Source organism: Stegostoma tigrinum, chromosome 16 (assembly GCF_030684315.1).
Source record: "Stegostoma tigrinum isolate sSteTig4 chromosome 16, sSteTig4.hap1, whole genome shotgun sequence".
In the NCBI taxonomy this organism is placed as follows: domain Eukaryota; kingdom Metazoa; phylum Chordata; class Chondrichthyes; order Orectolobiformes; family Stegostomatidae; genus Stegostoma; species Stegostoma tigrinum.
In genome coordinates this window covers 41,764,276-41,788,566 of record NC_081369.1, presented here as the reverse complement: position 1 = coordinate 41,788,566, position 24,291 = coordinate 41,764,276, and the positions used below count along the sequence as shown (strand labels likewise).

The window sequence follows — 24,291 nt, the reverse complement described above, 5'->3', positions numbered from 1 at the left end:
TGCAGTGTCTTGGGTATTAGTTCACTCCCAAATTTATTGGGTGGAAGCTTGCCTTCCCATGCTGCTCTTGTGCTTTCTCCCAGACTGCTGGCGCTGAAACAACTAGAAAACCATTCTACGAGGATGTTGGTCCTATTCTGGTTCCAGTGCAGACCATCCTGTTCGTAGAGGTTCTACCTTTCCAGGCACAGTCCCAGCGATCCAGGAATCTAAAACCATCCCTTCTGCTTCAAGTCTTGCCACGTACATTCATCTGCTTTATTTTCGTTCTTCTGTACCACTTGGAGTAAACCTGACATTACAACTTTTGAGGTCCTACTTTTTAATCTAGCTCTCTGACCTCGTGATGCAAGACCTTACCCCTAGTTATATCTATGATGATGGTACCAATGTGTTCCACAGCTTCTGTCAGTTCATCCTTCAGGATGCCCTGGAGCTGCTCAGTGACATCCCTGACCCTGACAGCAGGGAGGCAACTAACCATCCTGGAGTCATGTCTGCAACCTGTCTTTTCCCTTAACTGGCTAATCCCCTGTTAGTATCGCTCTTGTTTTCATCTTTCTCTCCTCCGCACAGTCAAGCCATTTTTGGTGCCAGGTGCCTGGTTCTGACTGCAGTCCCTTGCGGTAACAGACCCCTACACAGCTTCCAGAATGGAAAACCAATTTGTGAGAGGGATCCAGGGGACTCCTTCATGACCTACCTGTTTCTCCTCGACTGCCTGGTGGTCACTCATTCCGTTCATTCTCTTCATTCCTTCAGTATCTTCAACTGCAGTGTGACCATCTCTAAACATGTTGTCCACGGACCTTGCAGCTTTGTGGGTTTATCACCTTGCCTTCAACCACTCTTTAAGCTCTGAAGCACAGAGCTCAAGTTTGTGCAGTTGGGAGGTTATCCTGCACATCTAGTCATTTAGGACATGAGTAGGGTCATTGACTCCCATAAGTGGCAGGAACACATTCCACTCGACTGTCCTTTCCTGCCATGATTTAAACTTGCTAGTCCAATTTTCCTGCCATTTCTTTGTTCCCCAGTGTAATTTCCCCCATTTCTGCCCGTCAGGGACCAATATTCGTCTTTGCTAATATTTTCCCCCAAATATAGAAATTTTACAGCCAATTTTTATTGTCCCTGCAAGTTTACTGTTGCACTCTATTATCCTCCTCTTGATCTGTTTTTCTGTCCTCTTCTGCTGAATTCTAAACTGCTACCAGTGATTATGCTTGCTACCTTCTGTGGCACTTTTGTATATCTCTGATTCTAATCATAGCCCTGACTTATTTTGTAAATCAAGGTTGAGTCATCTTTCCTGTTTCATTCCTATGTGATGCAAGAATGCACTGTTGTAAATCATGTGTACATTCCTTAAATATTAACCATTGCCCATCAACTACCAACCATATAGTAAGGTGCTCCAATCTACCAATCTGCCAAGTCATTCTTCGTACCCTCATAGTTTCCTTCTAATTTAGATTCAGGATCCGTTTCGGATTCACTTTCACTCTGTATCATAATGAACAATACTACAGCTTTATGGTTGCTGTTGTCCAGTAGACCCGACACATAACAAATGTTAAGTAATCCTTTCTCGTTCCACAGTGCGTTATTTGGGATAGCCTGCTGTCCTATTGGTTGCTCAAAATATTGGTCTTAAAAATCACATTTATACACTCCAGGAAATCCTTCCGCACAGTATTATTGCTAGTTCAGTTTGGTCAATGTCTATTTACATAGTCACTCATGATTACAGTTGTACCATAATGCACGCATCTCTGATCTCCTGTTTAGTGCCATCCTTTGCATCACCATACTCTTTGGATTGGGTCTTCTATAGGCCTCCAGTGTTTTCTGTCCCTTGGTGTTTCTAATTTCTGTCCGTACAGATTCCACATCACGTTTCCAAGCCAATATTCTTCCTCATTATTGGTCACTCTGCAGCCACATCTCCACAATTGCGCTGTTTCGTAAACTGTGTATATCTGTTTATATTGTTGGTAGTCTACCTTTTTATTGTGAATGTTTCTAGCATTAGAACTCATGAGCCATTAAAAAGAAAATATTTAAATTGAAATTCGGGGACAAATGCTGACATGTCCAAATTATTAATGTGCAATCCATAAGGATTTCTGTGCTGAGTTTATAATTTGACTGAAATGAAAAGTTTTATTTTAACAGTATTTAGTGAATTGGTAGGAGTTTCATAGATCAATTGTACTGAAATCCAAAGTGTCACAGGTGAAAATTAATACAAGTCTGAAAAGTGCCACATGTATGGGAAATAGAGATCATTTGAGAAAAGCTTGTGTACTTTCGGTATAGTTATGGTGATGGAAAGTATATTAAAGTGAGATTTTTAATAAAATCACTGCAAAATGTTAAATAAATATTTTGGTTTTTTAAAAAGGCATTATGACATACATGCTATATGCTTTAGTCTATCATAAAAATCTTTAAAATTATGAAGTATTGTTGGAATCTTTTTATTGTTTACTTTCAATTAATCCAATTTTAAACACCTTTAATTATAAGTTGCTGTTCTTTAAATGGATTTGACAAGAGACTTGCACTTTGAATGCTGCTTCTAAAGTGGTGGCCTTGGCAATAGCAATAGTAGCAAGGGATCAGATCAGGGGAAAAAATAACAACTAATATAAACATAGATTCATCAGGCTAAAATAATTATACAAAACCTCTTTAGAAATTGACAGGTGGGCTAAAGGAAGTTTGGAATCAACAGAGACTACATTTGTAGTTCAGAAAAGTAGGGATCTTTGGCACTTGCTGTGTTATTTTAGTTTCACTATAGGTATGTGACAGCTGTTGCTTTAAATTTATTGGTATGGATGGAGCTGATTACCATTTAAGTAGCAATAACTAATTTAAAAATACAATTTAGAATGTTATCTATGATTTAAATTTAGCTTCTTTGTTCTTTAATAATGATTTGAAGTTTGATCTTAAACAGTTGCCTGGGTGGTGATGCAGAGAAGTTTAATTAGTAATCTTGAAGGAAGAGATCCCGTGTTTTCCCATTGCCATGCATTAAGTGTGTACAGCGTCTTTTTTATTTTGTAACTTTATTTGAAGAAGTTCTGTTGTTTCAAAGTGTGATCTTGTTTATTCTTAATATCGCAGTTTTGTGACTTTGTAAATCTGTAGAAATTTTTCTATTTCTCTCATCGTTGTGAAAAAATAATTCCTAATAGAATCATCAGCTCAATAATCATGTGGGCAAAGCCATTTCCTGCCTTCTGTTGAGCTCAGCTATCCACTTGGTGTGAGACTCTCACTGGGGTTTATAAAAAAAGTGAACTGAGCAAAATTAGTAAAATTTATTAAAGTGTCTCCTGTGTTAGTCTTAAACCTTATACCGTATCCCAGAGTCTTGGTTTTGTGTACAATTTCTTGTAACCATCAGTGAAATTAACAAGAAATCTTCCAAGAACAATTGGGGTGCGAAACAAGCCAGTCCTTACAGCCTCTTCCTGACTTTAGTGCAAAAAAAATTGTTTAGTGGATGAGAGATAATAATGTGTGGAGCTGGATGAACACAGCAGGCCAAGCAGCATCTTAGGAGCACAAAAGCTGACGTTTCGGGCCTAGACCCTTGTTTAATGGATGACTATTTTGCCATCAACTATTTTGTGCTCTTAAAGTTGGTACTTCTGCTCAATATTACAAGGTCTCAAAGCAAATGTTGAAGTAATGTTTCAGTCTAAATCACATAATTCAATTGCAGGAATACCCATACTGGAAGGGAGTGGGTAATGAGAGTAGTCTAGAGCAAAAGAAAACCATTACTTCAATATGTTACATAAAATATTCCTGTCACCAATATGTTTCAAGGATGTAAGGCCTTGGGTTTACAACAGTGTTATTAAACTGCATGAGTTTTGTTATATTATCTAATATTATATTGTCTACACTCCATAACATTCCATATTCATTCACTTCACAATATTTTCATTTTAGAAAATTAAGCTGATTTTGCCTGATTTGGCTGACAATATTAAGTAGTAATTTTAGTAATCTTTAAGTTATCCCTATCCCATTAGGCTGCCTTCATGATTTTATCTTAAAGCTATGTATGTTGTTGGAAATAGAAATGGTTATGGCTACGAAATAATGTAAAAATTTCCAGCTGATTCTTTGTCTTTGTGCTTTGAATTAATTTTTATTGCATTTATAATGAAATTGTCAGCCTAAATTATTAATGGAACTTGATTTATGTGATCTCAGAATGGCCATTTTTTGAACAAGTGACACTTATAATATGTAATCATATCTGTTGTGAAATTAACAAACCAGTACAGATGCACAGTATACAGAATCATGATGTATTTGGTTATATAAATAGGACAGTAATAAAATAAGTGCATCCTACAGAATGAAGAAGTGTAGGTTGTTGTTGGATGTCAACTTCGCAAGGCATGGAATCAAGTTGAGGGAGTAAATAGTAAGGTAAATTGAAGAATGAGACATTATTATCTTTCTGATGTTAGATCCCAAAATAAACCCTGGTTTAATAGATGTTTATTTGGTTTGGCTTTAATGAGGTGGTTTTTCACTGTAACACAAACACACAATGCTGCAGATACAGGTTTTACAACGAAAACAGTTTACTGTGCAAAAGAAATGAAAATAAAATAGAGTAAACCAAACTAGTTTCATGTAACACAAGTTTAAATGTCTTGGAACACATGCAAAATACAATCCTAATAATTCCAAAAACTCTTGTTTATAGTAACAGAGAATTTCATCTTTTTCACATCAAATAACTCTTCAGGTTTTTAACCGAACACTTCTGATGTGGATCTTATTAAACTAGACTTCTTAAACAGAGGTAATCTCTTAACAGTCCTGAAATTACATTTTAATTTTCAGGAGCAACTGTTTACACATCTAGCGGCAGCCAAACCTTCCATAAACTACCCCAATCTGAAATTAGAAAGCTCTTCTTTTCCCCAAACCTATGAGTTCTGTCCCCAAGCACGAAGAAAATTCTGGAATCTTCTATCTGAAAGCCTACTGCATTCCACTGTTCACTCATAAATTCTCCCAATGTAAACAAACTCCCGTTAGCATCTTTGAACTGTCTTTCGTAGCTTTCAAAAAGGAAATCGCCAATGGTACAGAAATATGTTAATCAGAACAGAAAATATATGTCACAAGTTCAAAATTTAAAGTCTAAACTAAAACATATATAAATCACAATATCACGATTCATCTCTGAATTTCCTGGTGGACTGGTTAGGGAGGATTGTTTGTCTGGTGCAAGTGGGAGGCAAGATCAAAAATAAACCCAATTCAAGTCTAATTAGCTAAACTTGATTTCTTTTTGGAACTTGCACACACAATAATGGCATTGACCTATGTTAAAGAGCAGTTAAGTTTCTAAGCTACAATGCAGATGATGTAATGAAATGCATTCAGGCCATTTTTAATTTAGAGCTTTGAGATGTTCTGGAAAAAGATCTGGTCCATTGCCTTCCTTCCAGCATCCTGATTGAATCAAAAGCTTACTGAAGTGATATTGAATATCCTACCAGTATCCAATCTGTTCTCTATTGTATTCCATCATTTATTTTTTGGTAAATCATTCAGTGTTTAAACATCATGATTGAAACTTTAAGGCAATTGAATATTTTATGCTTTCTTCCCTGGGAGGACATAGTAACAGAAATCAGGTGAAATTGTTTAGGAAAATGAAAGATTATTTCTTGAAAGGTGCAAACTGCAACTTAGATGGGAGAGCAAAAGTGCTGAAGTATGGTGACAGATAATGCATCTTTTGATTTTAGTGACTCAAGTAACTTCAGTGATAAATGTTTTTAACATTTCACAGAATAACAGAGTCACAGAAAACTTCTTTAAAGAAGGGTCCAGCACTAAGTGGTCACTATCCTGGTAAAAGTGAGGGCAAAGAACTCAAAGTACTCGTTCAACCTGAAACACAACACCGGGCACGGTACTTGACAGAGGGTAGCCGTGGTTCTGTGAAAGATCGAACACAGCAAGGTTTTCCAACAGTAAAGGTAATGTGTCCTCTGTTTTTGAAAATAAATGGCCATTAGTTAAACATAACCTTTTGTCATAAATTGTAAACAAGGAGTCGTATTTTTAGACTTCGTGCTAGGCCATTTGAAAACAAATCCAGAAAACAATTAAATATATAAAATGCACTGGGAGAAAGCATCAACAGTTTTTGAGTGCTTAGAAGGGAAATAAATATAGTCATGTAAGACTATTTAATTATGACATAATTGCTGACTGGATCAGCTCACCACTAATTATTTATGAGTGCATGTGTGCAGTATTAAACGGATTTTTAAAAAAAATTAAGAGAATTCTAATGTAAACACTTCTCTTACCGGATATACTTACTTTTTGCTTTATTAACTATTTGTTCGGTACTTGCCACTCATCGTTTAAATGCATTTATTAAATATCCCAGCTAGTGCACATGCTGCTGGGTATCAAGAAGTGCAACTTCAAGTTAATGGAGAAACAAAGGATATTCAAATTGCTATGACTTGTACTGCCTTCCATACTTTCCACAAGAATTAAGGTTTATAGGTAACATAAAAATGGGAGGTTCAATATATTTTGTGCATAGGAGAAAGAAGACTCATTCAAAAATTCTATTGCAAATGGAGTTGCAATGAAGAAATCAGTTATTCATTTTGAGACAAAAACAAATTGGAAACGTTTTCTTAATACTCAGACTAAGAGCTCTGTAGGAGTATAAGGATTTGTGTTCTTGTACACAAATCAGTAAAATCCAGTGTATAGATATCTAAAGTAATCATAATTGTTAAAGTTGATCTTTGTTCAAGCAGCGCGAAATTAAAAGTGTGAAATTCTTGCTTTGGTTGCAGCAAAGCCCATTTGAAATGCTGTGTTCAGATTAGGCACCAAATCTAAGGAAAGGTAAAGATACAACTGATGTTCATCAGAGCTTGAAGGGTTAAATTATGAAACTGATTTAAACTCTTTGAGTATAAATGATTGCATGTTCATCTCATCAAGATATTTAAACTAACAAATAAATTTTGAGGTAAATTAGAGCTGAGCCATTGAAATGAGGACATTCCTTTTTAGCTTGAAGGGACTGGAAATAGGGAACACTCTCCCAAAAGGCTGTGGATGTGTGAGCCTGTTGAAATTTTCAAGACCGAGTTTGTTTTTTGTATGGGAAAAGGTATGCGGAAATTTGGAGAATCACTGGTGCAGATGTGTCATGAGGTAATTTAGTGATGAAATGGACTTGAGGGTGGAAATATTTTCTCTTGATCCTATATATACATACTTGCTCAATACAAATATCAATGTCTATCAACAAAAGCATGCTCATCATAAATTGCATTTTAACCTTATGTGCATGTTATCTAGGTATTAGAATGTACAATTGATGAGACATTTGTGCTTGGCATATACACTGAAAACAGTTTATCCATAGTACTTCTACCGTACAAATTTGGCAAAATATAACATGCTGACAAATCATATGGTTCAGACTGTTCGGCAGTTTGTAGTGCTTAGTAAGTAACAGAAGTAATAAAGCAAAGTGAACCAGTTAGAAGATTGAATACCCAAGTTGACTAATTGATTCTTCAAAAATTGATAATAGTTCCAAAATTACAAGAGTTTTCAATTCCTAGCTTTTCTCTGCAGTGTCTAACATAATATTAATGTTTATATAATGCAGAATGTTTATATAGGAGCCCTTTCGTAAATTTTGGCTAATATTAGATTCTGACCAAAGGCTCAGGTACATTTATTTTTTCTTTTAAATCAGATTATTACGATTTTTGAGTTGATTAAAATTATACAGATGGATGCCAAAATGATCAAGTATTGACCTGACAGGAATAATGTGGTGCTAATCTTATTCACTCATCCCAGTGTGTCTAGTAACACTTGTTGAGTAACATTGATAGTCTGGCCCCAGAAAGTAGTAATGCCTGAAATTTCTCACTTAGGTACATAAAATTTTACAATTAACTTTTATTTCAAACTGTAAATGTTCTGTTGTCAGAATAATTACACTTTGGGCTGATAACACACATGCGTCACACAACTCTGGACCATCTCCAACAGGAGAAAGTATCACATGCTGTTTGCAGTCAATGGCACTACCATTGCTGAATTCCCCATCAACATTTTGGGTGTCATCACTGACCAGAAACTGAACTGGGCATGCCACTTAAATGCTGTTAGTAAAGAACAGATCAGAGGCTAGGTGTACTTTTGCTACTGACCCACCTTTCCCCTGCAAACCCTCTTCAGCACAATAAGGGTATGGACCAGAAGTATTGTGAACACTGTCCAGTTGCTTGGATAGGTGTGGCTGCAAAAACATCAATAGTATCTGAGCCAAAGCAGTCTATTTGATTGGTAACAAAGTGTGAAGCTGGATGAACACAGCAGGCCAAGAAGCATCTCAGGAGCACAAAAGCTGACGTTTTGGGCCAAGACCCTTCATCAGATGCCCGAAACGTCAGCTTTTGTGCTCCTGAGATGCTGCTTGGCCTGCTGTGTTCGTCCAGCTCCACACTTTGTTATCTTGGATTCTCCAACATCTGCAGTTCCCATTATTTCTTATATTTGATTGGTATCCTATCCACTAGTTTAAACATCCATTCCCTTCATGTGTTAGGTGCAGAATGCACTGCAGCATAACCATTTTTCCAAGCCTCCTACCTCTGCCTCCTTCAAGGACAGGAGTGAATTTATACAAATAAACAAAATAAGTTTTTGTTTATTTGGTTTCCTGTTTGTTTGTTTGCCTGTCTGTCTACCTATCTACCAGAAGATATTATTGCAACTGCTGCCACCACTCTTTGCAACATGTTTCAATGTTACCAACTTGAAGCACAAATATTTTTCCGTATGTGCTATGTTGTATTCTTTTGTCAGTAATATTAAATTTGTCTCCTTTGGTTACTGACTTTTCTGTCTCTGGAAAAAATTTCTTCTCAGTTACTTCATAAATCCTTCATGATTTTTAACATTTTGGTCACATTTCTCTTTAAGATCTTAACGTTCTTTGCTGTTAGGAGAATAACACCAGTTTTTCTAGTCTATCAAGGTGTATGTCATTAATTCATCCCTGGCAACATCCAAGTAAATCATATCGATGTGTGGGGACCAGAATTATTCATGATATTGCAGCCTTTGTTCTCTTATGCCTCAGTTTATAAAGCTAAGGGCTATTTTGCCTTCTAAACAGCTCAGTGCTCTTCATAGACATACATCCCAGGTCTCCCTGTTCTTGCATCCTCTTAAAACTTGTACTATTTATTTTGAAAACATATATTATGAATGTTGGGAATACAACATAATTAAGTGTTGGAGAACACTCTGGCAGCATCTGTGGAGACAGAAACAATTGATTCTTCGATTCCAAATGACACTACTTTGAAATTGTTTATTATCCCTCCTCATTCTTCTGATCAAAATGAATCACTTCAGACTTTGCTGCATTAAATTTAGACTGCCAAGTATCTAGCCATTTCATTTCTTTTGTGTCCTTTACTTTGTGTTCAAGTTCCATATCATCTACAGACATTACAATTATGCTTTGGGTGGAAATTCACGTCATTCATAGATTTCAAACAGATGTACATCTTGTGCTAATTGTGTAAATTAAGATTGAATAGATGCATTGTTGGCTGTGTGTGAGAGTGCGGGCGCGAGATAGAGAAAAGAGGGTTGGGCACTCACTTGTATTTGACCTGTCCAAATCTAAAACCAATGACGTCTGGTCTTCTCTTTCACCACCGGCTGTCAGAGGCTTAACATTTTGCACCTCGCTAAATGTGTATTACTTGTTAAAATTCTACTTTTGAAGCTTTGCTTGTCTTATTCAAAGGTTTTAAGTAATAAGCTCCCAATTTTTCTTTTTTCTTTTAGTTGGAAGGTTATAACGAGCCAGTGACCTTACAAATTTTTGTTGGGAACGACTCTGGTCGAGTCAAACCTCATGGCTTTTACCAAGCTTGCAGAGTCACTGGGCGAAATACCACTCCTTGTAAGGAGGTGGATATTGAGGGAACAACTGTGATTGAGGTCACCCTGGATCCTGGAAACAGCATGACGCTAGCGTAAGTATTTATTGAGATCTGTTGATATTAGTCATAGGTTATTGATAATGGATAAACGTTTGGAGTGATTTTTTTTTATTTTTCACTTGTGAGATGTGAGCATCACTGGCTGGCCAGCATTTTTTTGCCCATCCTTGGAGCTGCCTTCTTGAACCACTGCAGTCCATATTCTGTAAGTTGATCCACAATGTCATTAGGGAGGGAATTCCAGGAATTTGACCTAGCAACAGTGAAGGAACAGTGATATATTTCCAAGTCAGGGTGGTGAGTGGCTGGGAGGGGAATTTGCAGGGGTTTGTGTTCCCTTTGTATCTACTGCACTTTGCTTCTAGATAGAACCGGTTGTGGGTTTGGAAGGTGCTTTCTCAGGATTCTTTGCGAGTTTCTGCAGTGGATCTTTTAGACAATACACATTGTTACTGCTGTATGGGATTTAATGTATTTTCCCCTTTTATCTCAGTTCATAAAATGTTGACTGTTGAATTGAAACTTCACTTTTCCCAAGGATTCAAGTTTACTATTTGATTTGTTGACAGTTAATTGTCATCTGTTCGAGTAGTGCAGGCCAATAATCTCCCACGATGATAAGAGAAAATGTTGTCCAGCATTGTGGCTGCTAACAATGTTGGATGGGTTGAAATTGTAGTTCATCTGTGTTAAGTCAGTACTGGCATTTGATATTTAGGCACATATAGAAACACTGATCACTTTGCAGGTATGTAAATATAAACACCCATTATGTATTACATTATTATACATTATATTATATATATTATACATCATATATTGTATAAATATAAACAACTGTGTTGCAACATGAATCGTGGCCTTCAGGCAAAGAAATAGAAATTGAGATGCTTTCCCATTATTTCTTCAGAAAACTCAGATGGTGATCCTAAAATAATTTGACTAATCAATTTGAAATTCATATTTAATTAATTCATATTTAATTCATATTTAGCAAGCCAAAATGTACTGCCCAAAACTGTCAACCACTGTAGTGCAGAGCTGACACCATATCTAAAGCTGACTGAATTCTGCATTGAGGTATACTTCTCCAAAGAATTTCAGTAAGCTATTTGTATTTCTGTGGCAATCTAGCAGATTTTCCATGGTTACTTATTCATTAGATTTGAATGCATGATCTCTGAGCACTTCGCCCAGTGTTATTAAAAAAAACAGTGAAAAAAAACAGTGCATGCTGGTGATCTGAAACAAATACAGAAAATACTGGAGAAGCTCAACAGATCTGGCAGCATCCGTAGAGAGAAGACCAGCTTTAATGTTTCAAGTCCAGTATGACTCCTTCAGAACAGTTCTAAAGAAGAATCCCACTACACTCAAACTTCACTTGCATTTCTGTTTTTATTTTGGTATATTGGCACTACTGTTAGAAGAATAGCCTGGCTAATATTGGAACGTGATGAATTAAGTAAGAGAAGACATGTATTCTTCTGCACAATGATGTACCGTGTTGTATCTTCGAGCTGCAAAGTGGCCCCCTTTTTAAAACTAATTTGCAGGCTGTGGGTGTGAGTGACAAGGCTAGTGTTTATTGCCCATCTGTAACTACTGCTAAGGAGGTGGTGTGAAGTCTCTTTTTTTGAATCACTGTTTTGTAGGTACACCCAAGAATACTGTTTGGTAGTCAATTCCAGAATTTCGATGACCCCACAATGATAATGAAACAACAATAGATGTCCTGTTTGGAATAAAATGTGACTTAGTGGAGATCTTTTGAGGTGATGATGGTGTTCCCATGTACCTCCTTCACTGACTTTGCTAGGCAGTAGAGACCATAGATTTGAAAGGTGTAGCTGAAGCTTTCACATGGTAGTGCAATGCATCTTTTGGATAGAATGAGCTGTAGCCATTATGTGCCAGTGATGGACTGAGTATTTGAACTCAGGAACAAAAACAAAGTTGCTGGAAAGGCTCAGCAGGTCTGGCAGCATCGGTGGAGGAGAAAACCGAGGTAAGCCTGCCTCAGGCCACCGAACCCGAAACATTAACTCTGTTTGCTCCTCCACAGATGCTGCCAGACCTGCTGAGCTTTTCCAGCAGCTTTGTTTTTGTTCCTGATTTACAGCATCCGCAGTTCTTTTGGTTATATTAAATATTTAAACTGATGGATCGGCTTCCAGTCAAGTGGCTGCTTTATTCTAGATGTTAATTTTCTTGTGTTGTTGAGTCTATGGAGACATGTGAAGAATATACCATCACAATCTTGGCATGCTTTATAGCTGGTGGGGAGGCTGTGTGGAATCCAGAAGATGACGAATTCATTGTGGAGTCTGTGACTTGCTCTTGTAGCCACAGTATTTATGTAGCTGATCGATGGTGACTCACAGAGTGTTGATAGTGGAGATTCAGCAATAGTAATGCTGTTGAATGTCAAGGGGAGGGGGTTACACATTTTAAGACCAGGGAGATGATTATGGAAATGCATAAAATATTGGTTAGGCCATAGTTACAGTATTGTGTACATATCTGGAAGCAATATTATAGGCAAAATGTGGTTGCGCTAGAGAGGGTGCAGAGGAGATTTAGCAGAATGCTGCCTGGGCTTGAGGGTTTTATTTATGAAGAAAGATTGGATACAATAGTAGTAGTTTTACTTTGGGGAAGAAGAGACTTGGGTATAGGAGAGACCTGATTGAGATGTATGAAATAAAAGAGCATAGACAAAGGTAGATGGGAAGAAACTTGTCCCTTTGTTGGAGGGATCAGTGATTAGGGGCATAGATTTATGGTAGGGGCAGGAGGTTTAGAGAAAATATGAGGAGGTTGTAGACATACACGCTGAGCCAGTGGGTTTGGTTGCAAACATTTTGTCACTCTGTTAAGTAATGTCGTTTTTGCGCCTCCATGAAGCTTCGGTGTTTTGTCCTGCTTGTCATTTGTATGCCTCGGTTCACTGGAGTGGTTGGTATTAAAACCGAGGTATATAAATACAAGGAGGACAGAATACCGACCCTTCACTGGAAGCGCACTGACAATGTTATCTAGCAGGGTGACGAAATGTTTGCAACTAAACCCCTGGCTCAACAAGCATGTCTACAACCTCATGCACAACCCGAGCTACAAATCTCCTCAATCAGAATTTGACGAAAAATGTGTTTATCTAGAGAGTGGTGGTAATCTGGAACTCCCTGCCAATAAGAGTAGTAGAGGTAGAAATCCTCATGATATTCAATAAGTATTTAGATGTACACTCGATTTGTCAAGGAATACAAGGCTGTGGATCGTTGGAATAATGTTCTAATGCAGCTTCGTTTGTGGGTGTTGGGATGGAGCACACTGCAGCGCAGAGGAACTACGCAGAGCAGAGGAAAATCACCTATACAGCGTGTTCAAAAAGAATGGGTACCCTATGAACACAGTCCGCCGATTCCTCAGCAATAAACCCAAACAAGCAGACAAAATGGGCTCAGAAACCATAACCACTCTCCCCTACATCAAAGACATTTCCGAAATGACTGCCAGACTACTCGGACCTCTTGGCATCAGGGTACCCCACAAACCCACCAACGCACTAAAACAGCAGCTAATGAACTTAAAAGACCCTATACAGACAACAGATAAAACGAACGCCATCTACAAAATACCTTGCAAGAACTGTGACAAACACTACATTGGACAAACTGGCAGAAAGCTAGCCACCAGAATACATGAACGTCAACTAGCCACAAAACGACATGACCCACTATCACTCGTATCCTTGCATACAGATGAGGAAGGACACCACTTTGATTGGGACAACACATCCATCCTAGGACAAGCCAAACAGAGACACGCACGAGAAATTCCTAGAAGCGTGGCATTCCAACCGGAACTCCATCAACAAACACATTGATTTGGAGCCCATCTACCATCCCCTGAGAAAAAGAACAGGAAATGACATCACCAACCCAAGGAAACCTAACCAGATAAATAGAAAGCGGGACATAACACCAGCACTTCATTGGAGGCTCACTGATGATGTTACCTAGAATGGTGACGAAACGTCTGAAAACTAACCTTCCAGCTCAGCGAGCAAACTCACATCCAGAACCTATTTTTTAAATCGGCCTGTTCAGCATTGTTATTAACACATTAGGAGCAAGTGGAACTTGAACTTGGGCCTCTCAGTCCATGGTTTGGGCCATTGCCACAAGAGAGCCCCGCACTTAATCAGCATTGTCCACAGCAGCTCAGAACTCCTGGTCCCAAAGAACCTGATAGCTTCAGTGTCTAAGTCATTAATATTTAATTTACAAAATGTACAATTCCAAAATTTCTAGCCTTAAGCACTATTTCAACATAATTGCCAGTGGATTAGAAATTTGGCATAATTAATTTAAAAAGCAGCTGAAACTGATTCTTGCAACCAGTCAGGTGTTTTGTTTAGAAACATATGAAATGAGCCCTTCCCTCCCTCTGTCCTTACCTGTTTCACATTTTGGTGGTTGAGATTGCCCTTAAAGGCTCCTGATGTGTACTATTTCGTTGTTGATTTACTAGTGGTGTGTTAATAAATGAAAAAGTACCACCAGTGCCTTGGCAATGGGGGCGGGTGGGGGGGTGGTTCAGAAATATTAGTTTGTGTGTAGGACATTTTGGAAGAACGTAAAGGTGGAAGGATGGTTCTGTTAGTATCAACACAATAACCTAAATTCAGGAAACCAGACTGTGGAAACTGGGTAAGGGCAAGAAGTCAAATGTGAGAGTACAGGCCCCTGACAAGTAACTACATGGTGGGGTCAAAGCTTGTCAGAAAGGCACAGTAGTTATCATTTGAACCTTTAATTTAAATGTAGACTGAAAAAAGTAATCTAGCTTAGGAGATTCTAGTTTTGTGACATTTTCTTATGACAGTATAGTTGTAGAAATGTACAGCGTGGAAACAGACCTTTTGGTCCAACTCTTCCATGCTGACAAGATATCCTAAGTTAATCTAGTCCCATTTGCCAGCATTTAGCCCATTTCCTTTTAAACGCTTCCTGTTCATATACCCATCCAGCTACCTTTTAAATGTTGTAATTGTACCAGCTTCCTCCACCTCCTTTTGGCAGCTCATTCCATACGCTCACCACCTTCTGTGTGGGAAAAGTTGCCCTTTAGGTCCCTTTTAAATATTTCCCCTCTCACCTTAAACCTGTGTCCTGTAGTTTTGGATTACCCCACCCCAGGGAAAAGACCTTTTCTATCCATGGCCATCATGATTTTATAAACCTCCATAAGGTCATGCCTTAGCTTCTGATGCTCCAGGGAAAATTGCCCCAGCCTATTCAGCCTCTGGGCAAAACCCACCAACCCTGGTAACATTCTTGTAAATTTTTTCTGGGCCCTTTCAAGCTTCACAACATCGCTCCTGTAGCAGGGAAACCAGAATTGCATGCAATATTCCACAAACGACTTAACCAATGTTACAGCAACATGACCTCCAAAGTCCTATGCTCAATGCACTAACCAATAAAGGCAAGCAAACCAAGTGTCTGCATTATTCTTCTATTTGTAATTCCACTTTCAAGGAATTATGAACCTGCACTCCAAGATCTCTTTGTACAGCAGCACTCCCCAGGGCCTTAGCATTAAGTGTGTACGTCCTGCTCTGATTTGCCATTTTAATTTGCAGCACCTTACATTAATCTAAATTAAACTCCAACTGCCACTCTTCAGCTCATTGGCCCATCTAATCAAAGTAAACCAGACAGCAGAATACACTGGACTTGGTATTTTGCAGCAAAATATGATTAAATAAGGTGCCTATAGGTAGCAGTGATCACAGTATGACTTAATTTTACATTCTGTTTGAAGGAGAGGGGAAAATGGAGCATGTGAAAGCAGAACTGGCTAAAGTGAAATAAATTAAATTAGAATAGGTCGTTAGGGATACAGTGACAGACTTTTAAAAAGGATGTTTCATAATACACAGAACAGATACATTTTCAACGAGTAAGAAACTTCCAAGGGACATGGTCTGTGATTAAGTGGAACGGCTAAAGATAGCATAAAATTAAAAGAAACAGATATTATTGCTCTAAGACAGGTGGCACGTCAGAAATTGGGTGGTTGCTTCTGTTCTGAGAGAGACTGGGACCAGAAGACACAATCTGAGAATGATGACAAAATATTTTAAAAATCTAAAAAATTAGATGGAAAGATTAACGTATGAGAAATAGCTAGTCAGGAATATAAAAATAGGTAATAAAAGCTTCTGTAAATACTTTCCTTTATCAAAAAAGGGAAAGCATTAACAAAGTGACAGTTGGTCCTACAGAAAGTAAATCTGGAAAATTGATTGACAATATGGTGGTAGCAGATGAACTGAGCAGGTATTTTTCATCAGTTTTGACTGTAGAGTATACACACCTGGAAAAGTGTGAACAGTTTTGGTCCCCTTATCGTGGGAAAGATATATTAGCATTTGAGGCAGTCAAGAGAATGTTCATTTAGGTTGATCCTAGGTATGGAAGGATTTTGAGGAGAGTTTGGATAGGTTGAGCCTGTACTCATTCGAGTTTTAGAAGAATGAGAACGACCTTACTAAAACATATAAGATTCTTAGAGAACTTGCCAGGGTAGAAATTGGGAGGTTGTTTCTCTTCCAAGAGACAGTAGGACCAGAAGGCATAGTTTCAGAATAAGAGTCTCACACTTAAAACACAGTTGAGGAGGAATTTCTCCCAAGGGTAGTGAATTTCTGCCATTCCTTACTGCAGAGGTCTGTTGAATCTGGGTTGTTAAGTATACTCAACGCGAGGTTGATTTTTCGTCTGTCTGGGAATGGGAAAGTTTTAGCAAAAAGGCAGAAAAGTAGAGTTCAAGATTATTTGAGTAGCAATAATCTTATTTACTGGTGAAGTAGACTTGATGGGCTGAATGGACTACTTCTGCTCCTATGTCTTGTTTCTCCTGGACTTAAGACTTATGGTTATAAGTACAACAAACCTCCTATTAACTGCCACTTATGAGACCAGGGAATGTGCTGGTTGACCAAATATTCTAGTGAATCAAGACAAGAGATCAAAATAATCAATGTAAAAACATACACTGAGTAATAGAAACGTAATGCAGGGGCTATGTACATCACTGCTAAACTTAAGGCATAGATCACTTAAATTATAATGCAACTTTGCCAGTAAGTTTTATTTAAGGTAGAGAGACTTCTCACTCGCACCCTCAACGGACAACTCACGTGAGACAGTTCATGCATTGTTTCTGGTTTTGAAAATCTCCCTTGATTTGGGCGATGTTCCATCATTACATATTTTCGAAACGGGAGACAAAGCAGGAAATAGCACACGAGACAGCTTGATTTTGGAAACGATTTTAGTTGATTATTGAAGAAATTATTTTATGACATTTGGATAAGTCCAAGGAATCTGGGCAGTGGCAGCATGGTTTTGTGAAAGGGAAGGTTATTGAAGTGGCTGAAGATGATTGGGACCAGCTCACTGTACTGAGGAACTCTTACTGAGATCATGGGAACTGCAGATGCCGGAGAATCCGAGATAACAAAGTGTGGAGTTGGATGAACGCAAGAGGCCAAGCGGCATCAGAGGAGCAGGAAAGCTGACGTTTGGGCCTAGACTGTTCATCAGAAAAGGGGGATAGGGAGAGGGTTCTGAAATAAATAGGGAGAGGGTGGGAGGTGGATAGAGGGAAAATAGGTGGAGAGGAGACAGACCAGTTAAAGGGGTGGGGATGGAGCCTGTAGAGGTGAGTATAGGTGGGGAGGTAGGGAGGGGATAGGTCAGTCTGGGGAGGACAGACAGGTCAAGGGGGCGGGATGAGGTTAGGAGGTAGGTAATGGAGGTGCAGCTTGAGGTGCGAGGAGGGGATAGGTGAGAAGAAGAACAGGTTAGGGAGGCGAGGACGAGCTGGGCTGGTTTTGGGATGCAGTGGGGGAAGGGGAGATTTTGAAGCTTGTGAAATCCACATTGATGCCATTGGGCTGCAGGGTTCCTAAGCCGATTATGACTTGCTGTTTCTGCAACCTTCGGGTGGCATCATTGTGGCACTGCAGGAGGCCCAGGATGGACATGTCATCTAAGGAATGTGAGGGGGAGTTGAAATGGTTTTCGACTGGGAGGTGCAGTTGTTTATTGCGAACCGAGCGTAGGTGTTCTGCAAAGCGGTCCCCAAGCCTCTGTTTGGTTTCCCCAATGTAGAGGAAGCCACACTGGCTACAGCAGATGCAGTATACCACATTGGCAGATGTGCAGGTGAACATCTGCTTGATGTGGAAAGTCATCTTGGGGCCTGGGATGTGGGTGAAGGGGGTGGTGTGGGGCAGGTGTAGCACTTCCTGCGGTTGCAGGGGAAAGTGCTGGGTATGGTGGGATTGGATGGGAGTGTGGAGTGGACTGGGGAGTCCCGGAGAGAGTGGTCTTTCCGTAAGGCAGACAAGGGTGGGGATGGAAAAATGTCTTTGGTCAGATTGTAGATGGCGAAAGTGTCGGAGGATGATGTGTTGTATGCAGAGGTTGGTCGGGTGGTATGTGAGGACAAGGGAGATTCTCTTTTGGCGGTTATTGCGGGGACGGGATGTTACGGGGAATGCGGGTGACATGGTCAAGGGCGTTCTTGACCACTGCTGGGGGGACGTTGCAGTCCTTGAATAACAAGGACATCTGGGATGTATGGGGGAGGAAATGGAGTCCAGATAGGTGGAGATGAGTTCGGTGGGGCAGAAGCAGGTAGAGACAATGGGTCAACCAGGGCAGGTGGGTTTGTGGATTTTGGGAAGGAGATAGAAGCGGGTGGTGCAGGTTTGGGGAACAATGAGGTTGGAAGCTGTGGGTGGGAGATCACCTCAGGTGATGAGGTTGTGCATGGTTTGGGAGATGATGGTTTGGTGCTCAGGTGTGGGGTCGTGATCCAGGGGGCAGTAGGAGATGGTGTCGGAGAGTTGGCGCCATACTACAACTGTGCCCCCCCCTTGTCTGCACGTTTGATGGTGAGGTTGGGATTAGAGTGGGGGGCTGCACATTCTGCGGGGGAGTGGTAGGAGTGGGTGAGACTGGTGGAGAGGTTGAGGCGGTTGATGTCTCGACGGCAGTTGGAGATGAAGAGTTCGAGGGAGGGTAGGAGGCCTGGGGATGGTGTCCGGGAGGACAACTTGTGTTGGAGGCATGTGAAAGGGTCAGTGGAGGGAGGTTTAGGCTCCCAGTTAGAGAAGTAAACGTGGAGGCGAAGGCGGCAGAAAAACTGCTCTATGTCCAAACTTGATTGGTATTCGTTGATGTGTGGGCGGAGGGGGACAAAGGTGAGCCCCTTGCTGAGGACTGACCGTTCATCCTCAGTCAGGGGGAGGTCCGGAGAGATGGTGAAAATTCCGCAGGGCTCAGCATGGCTGTCTTCTCCGGGGTTGTTGGCTGTGGGCGAAGTCCCGTCGATGGTGGGTGGGGTCCCTTCAACTCCCACAACTACCTAGAATACACCTCCTCCCACCCACCTTACTGCAAAAACTCCATCCCTCTATTCCCAATTCCTTCGCCTCTTCCGCATCTGTTCCCAGGATGAGGCATTCCACTCCCACACATCCCAGATGTCCGCGTTCTTCAAGGACCGCAACATCCCCCCCCCGCAGTGGTGGGAGCGCCCTCGACTGTGTCTCCCACATTTCCCGCAACTCATCCCTCTCATCCCGTCCCTGCAATAACAACCAAAAGAGAATCCCCCTCGTCCTCACATACCACCCCATCATCCTCCAACACTTCTGTCATATACAGTCCAACCAAAGACATTTTTCCATCCCCACCCTTGTCTGCCTTCTGGAAAGACCACTCTCTCCGGGACTCCCTTGTCCGCTCCACTCTCCCATCCAACCCCAACACACCCGGCACTTGCCCCTGCAACCGCAGGCAGTGCTACACTTGCCCCACACCACCTCCTTCACGCACATCCCAGGCCTCAAGATGACTTCTCACATCAAGCAGATGTTCACCTGCACATTTGCCAATGTGGTATATTGCATCCGCTGTAGCTTCCTCTACACTGGGGAAACCGAGCAGAGGCTTGGGGACCGCTTTGCAGAACACCTACTCGTGGTTCGCAATAAACAACTGCACCTCCCAGTCGCGAACCATTTCAAATCCCCCTCATGTTCCTCAGATGAAATATCTATCCTGGGCCTCCTGCAGTGCCGCAACGATGCCACCTGAAGGTTGCAGGAACAGCAATTCATTCCGCTTAGGAACCCTGCAGCCCAATGGCATCAATGTGCATTTCACCAGTTTCAAAATCTCCCCTCCCCCTGCTGCATCCCAAAACCAGCCCAGCTCGTCTCCGCCTCCCTAACCTGTTCTTCCTCTCACCCATCTCCTCTTCTCACCTCAAGCTGCACCTCCATTCCGTACCTCCTAACCTCATCCTCCCTGGACTGACCCATCCCCTCCCTACCTCCCCACCTATACTCACCTCTACAGGCTCCATCCCCGCCTCTTTAACCTGTCTGTCTCCTCTCCACCTATTTTCTCCTCTATCCACCTTCGATCCGCCTCCTCCTCTCTCCCTATTTATTTCAAAACCCTGTTCCCATCCCCCTTTTCTGATGAAGGGTCTTGGCCCGAAACGTCAGCTTTTGTGCTCCTAAGATGCTGCTTGGTCTGCTGTGTTCATCCAGCTCCACACTTTGTCTCACTGAGATGTCTGAACTCCAACAAGCATCTCTCTGTGTGCAAGGTATAACTCCAACCACCAGAGAGTTTGCCTCAATTCCCATTGACTTCATTTTTGCTCCTTTATGTCACATTACGCCGAATGCAATCTTAATGTCAAAGGCAGTCTCTTTCAACTCACCTGCGTAATTCTGCTCTTTTGTCCTTTTTTGAACCAAGGCTGTAATGAGGTCAGGAGCTCAGTGGCTCTGGCAGAATCCATACTCAACATGAGTGACAGATTGTTGCTGAGCAGGTGCTACTTTTCATGACACCTTCCATTATTTTCTGTACTTCCATTACTTTATGTCCTGAAGAAGCGTCACTGCTTTCTCTCCACAGATGCTACCAGACCTGCTGAGTTGTTGCTGCAATTTCTGATTTTGCTTCCGTTACTTTGATAATTGACTTCAGACTAGGACTGTAATCTGGATATTGGATTTGTTGTATTTTTGTGTACAGGACAAACGTGGCAATTTTCCACATTGTCATGTAGATTTTTTAGCTGTACCAGACCACCTTGGCTAGGAATACAGCAAATTCTGGAGCACAGGTCTTCAGTACTATAGCGGAATGTTGTCAGGGCCCATAGCCTTTGCAGTATCCAGTTTCTCCAACCATTTCTTGATCTTGTGTGGAGTGAAATGAATTGGTTGAAGACTGGTATCTATGATGCTGTTCTTCTTGGAGGAGGTCAAGATGGATCATCCACTCAACACTTCTGGCTGAAGATTGGTGAGAATGTTTGAGCCTTATCTTTTTGCTCTGATGTGCTGAGTTTCCGAATTACTGAGGGTGGACGTATTTGGGGAACTTCCTCCTCCTCCAGTGAATTGTTAAATTCTCCACTATGATTCATGACTGGGTGTGAATGGATTGCAGAGCTTATATCTGATCTGTTTGTTGTAGGATTGTTTAGATCTGTCATCACTTGCTGCTCATACTGTTTGGCATGCAAGTAATCCTGCTTTGTAGCTACACCAGCTTGACACCTCATTTTTGGGTATGCTTCATGCTACTTCTGGCATGACCTCCTGCATTCTTCCTTGAATGTTGATAGCCTGGCCTGATAGAGGGGGGTATATGCCTAGCTAGGAGGTCGCAGGTTGTGTTGGAGAATGATTCTGCTGCTGCTAATGGCCTACATGCAATTAGTTGCTAGATCTGTTCAAAATCTGTCACAATTAACATGGTGATCGTGTCACACAACGCAGTGTGAAGTATTCATTGTGAAGGTGGTAGTTTGTCTCCACAAGGATTGTGCAGAGATCATTCTTACTGATATTGTCTTCGACACAAGCATTTCTAGTAGTCAGGTTGGTGACGATGTGGTCAAGTATGTTTTTCCCTCTTTATTGGTTCCCTCATGTGTTACTGACGTAGTCTTATGGCAGTATCCTTTTAGGCTCAACCAGCTGAATCAGTAGTGCTGCTTCCAAGCCACCCTTGATGGTGGACTTGAAATCCCCTTTCCAGAGTATCATCTGTGCTGTTGCTACCCTCAGTACTTCTTCTAAGTGTTGCTCAACATAGAAGAGCACTGATTCCTTCATTTTGGGAGATGTGTACACGTTTGAAGTGTTACCTTCAGACAATGAGGCATCTGCACTAAATTTTGAGGACTCCTAGAGTAACCATCTCCCAACTGATACCACCACCTTTGTTGGGCCTGTCTCGCCAGTGGTATTGAACATATCCATATCTAGATCTAGAAATAGTGATGGTGTCTGGGACATTTGTTTACAAGATATGATTATGAGTATGACTCTCAGGCTGTTCCTGGACTAGTCCGTGAGAGACCTCTTCAATTTTGACAGTAGCACCCTGATGCTCACAAGGAGGACTTTGTCAGGTTGACAGGGCTGTGTTTGCCATTTGTGTTTTTGGAATCTCGGTCAGTGCTAGGTAGTCTGTTTATTTTCATTCCTGTTGTTGCTTTCTACTGATTGATACAACTGAATGCTGGGCCATTTCATAGGGCAGTTAAGAGGCAACCATGTTGCTGGATTAATGTATAGGCCAAACTAGGTTAACGGCAACAGTTATCTTCTGTGAACATTAGTGAACCAGATGGGTTTTGGGTTTCATGGTCATCATTAATGACTTATTTCTAGATTTTCATTGAATTTAAATTCCACAAGGCAAGATTTGTTCCCTACAACATTTACTTGGGTCTCTGGTTAATAGTCTAGCAATAAGACCACTGGGCCATTACCTCCCCATGTCATGGATAGAAATTTGGCTGACTAATAGGAGGCAGAGAATGCATAACTGGGTATTTTTTGAGTTTGTAATATGTAACAAATGGTGTGCCACGGTGGTCGATACTGGGGCCTCAACTTCATACAAATTGCATAAATAACTTGCATGAAGGGATGCAGGTATGGTTGCTAAATTTGCTGATGGTATAAGGATAGGAAGGAAAATAAGTTATAAAAGGACACAAGCCTACAGAAGGATATAGGGTAAATGAGTGGCTAAAGATGTGGCAAATGGACTATAATATGTGAAAATGTATAAAAAAGCATTTACTAAACTGAGACCCAGCAAAATGTTACAGTGTGGAGGGGTGTGGGCGTCAGTCAGCTCCGTTGCTTTGTGTCTTAAACCAGCAATCCAGAAGCGCACATTCTATTCCTGTACCAGTTGAGGCATCATGAAGGCCCTCCCTTCTCAACCTTGTCCCTCACCTGAAAAGCAATTGATTTATTGTCATGTGTACTGGAGTACGATGAAATGTTCTGTTTACAAGCCGTACAGGCAGATCATAAATAGCAAGGATGTACAGATCAAGGCTGTAAAAACCGTAGAGGCATACAAATTATATTGCACAGGGCAAGCGCTAGGTGAGATCAACATTAGCAAGATCACCATTATTTGAGAGTTGAAAGTCCATTCATCAGTCTAATAACAGCCAGGAAGAAGCTGTTCCTGCACCTGTTGGTGCACGTTTTCAGGCTTCTGTATCTTCTGCCTGACGGTAGAGGTTGTAGCAGATCATTACCAGGGTGCGATGGGTCTTTGATGTTGGCAGACTTCCCATGGCAAGGAACCGTGTAAATGGAGTAAAAGGAAAGTTTGCTTCCGTGAAGGTCTGGGCTGTGCATTAGCACCTTTAGTTTCTTATGGTCCTGGGAGACCATACCAGGCTGTTATGCACCCAGACAGTATGCTTTCAATGGTGCATCTGTAGAAATTGGTGAGGATCCTTATGGACTTGCCAAATTTCCTGAGCTGCCTGAGGACGAATAGGCATTCCTGACCAGCGCATCAACATGGGAAGCCCAAGACAGGTTGTTGGTTATTGTCGCTCCTAGGAAATTGATGCTTTCCACCCTCTCCACCTCAGTTCTTTTGATATTGATGGGTGTGTCTTCTCCTCCTTCCTTTATTAAATTGGCGATCAGTTCTTTAGTCTTGCTGATGTTGAGAGAGAGGTTGTTCTCATTGCACCTCATCACCAAGTCTTTGATCTCCCTTCTGTATTTTGACTCATCATTGTTAGACTTCCATCCAACCACAGTGGTGTTGTCAGC

At 40.9% G+C, this 24,291-nt stretch overlaps 1 protein-coding gene across 3 annotated transcripts in view; it reads left to right on the top strand.

Annotated features, from left to right (window-relative positions):
* The window catches only part of nfat5b (nuclear factor of activated T cells 5b), a 253,303-nt gene that overhangs the window by 168,328 nt on the left and 60,684 nt on the right, over positions 1-24,291 (top strand). For all 3 annotated transcript variants that reach the window (XM_048546462.1, XM_059651737.1, XM_048546463.1), the window contains 2 exons: positions 5,849-6,038; positions 9,919-10,109. In XM_048546462.1, coding sequence (XP_048402419.1) covers positions 5,849-6,038; positions 9,919-10,109 — 381 coding nt within the window. The remainder of the gene's footprint in view (positions 1-5,848; positions 6,039-9,918; positions 10,110-24,291) is intronic.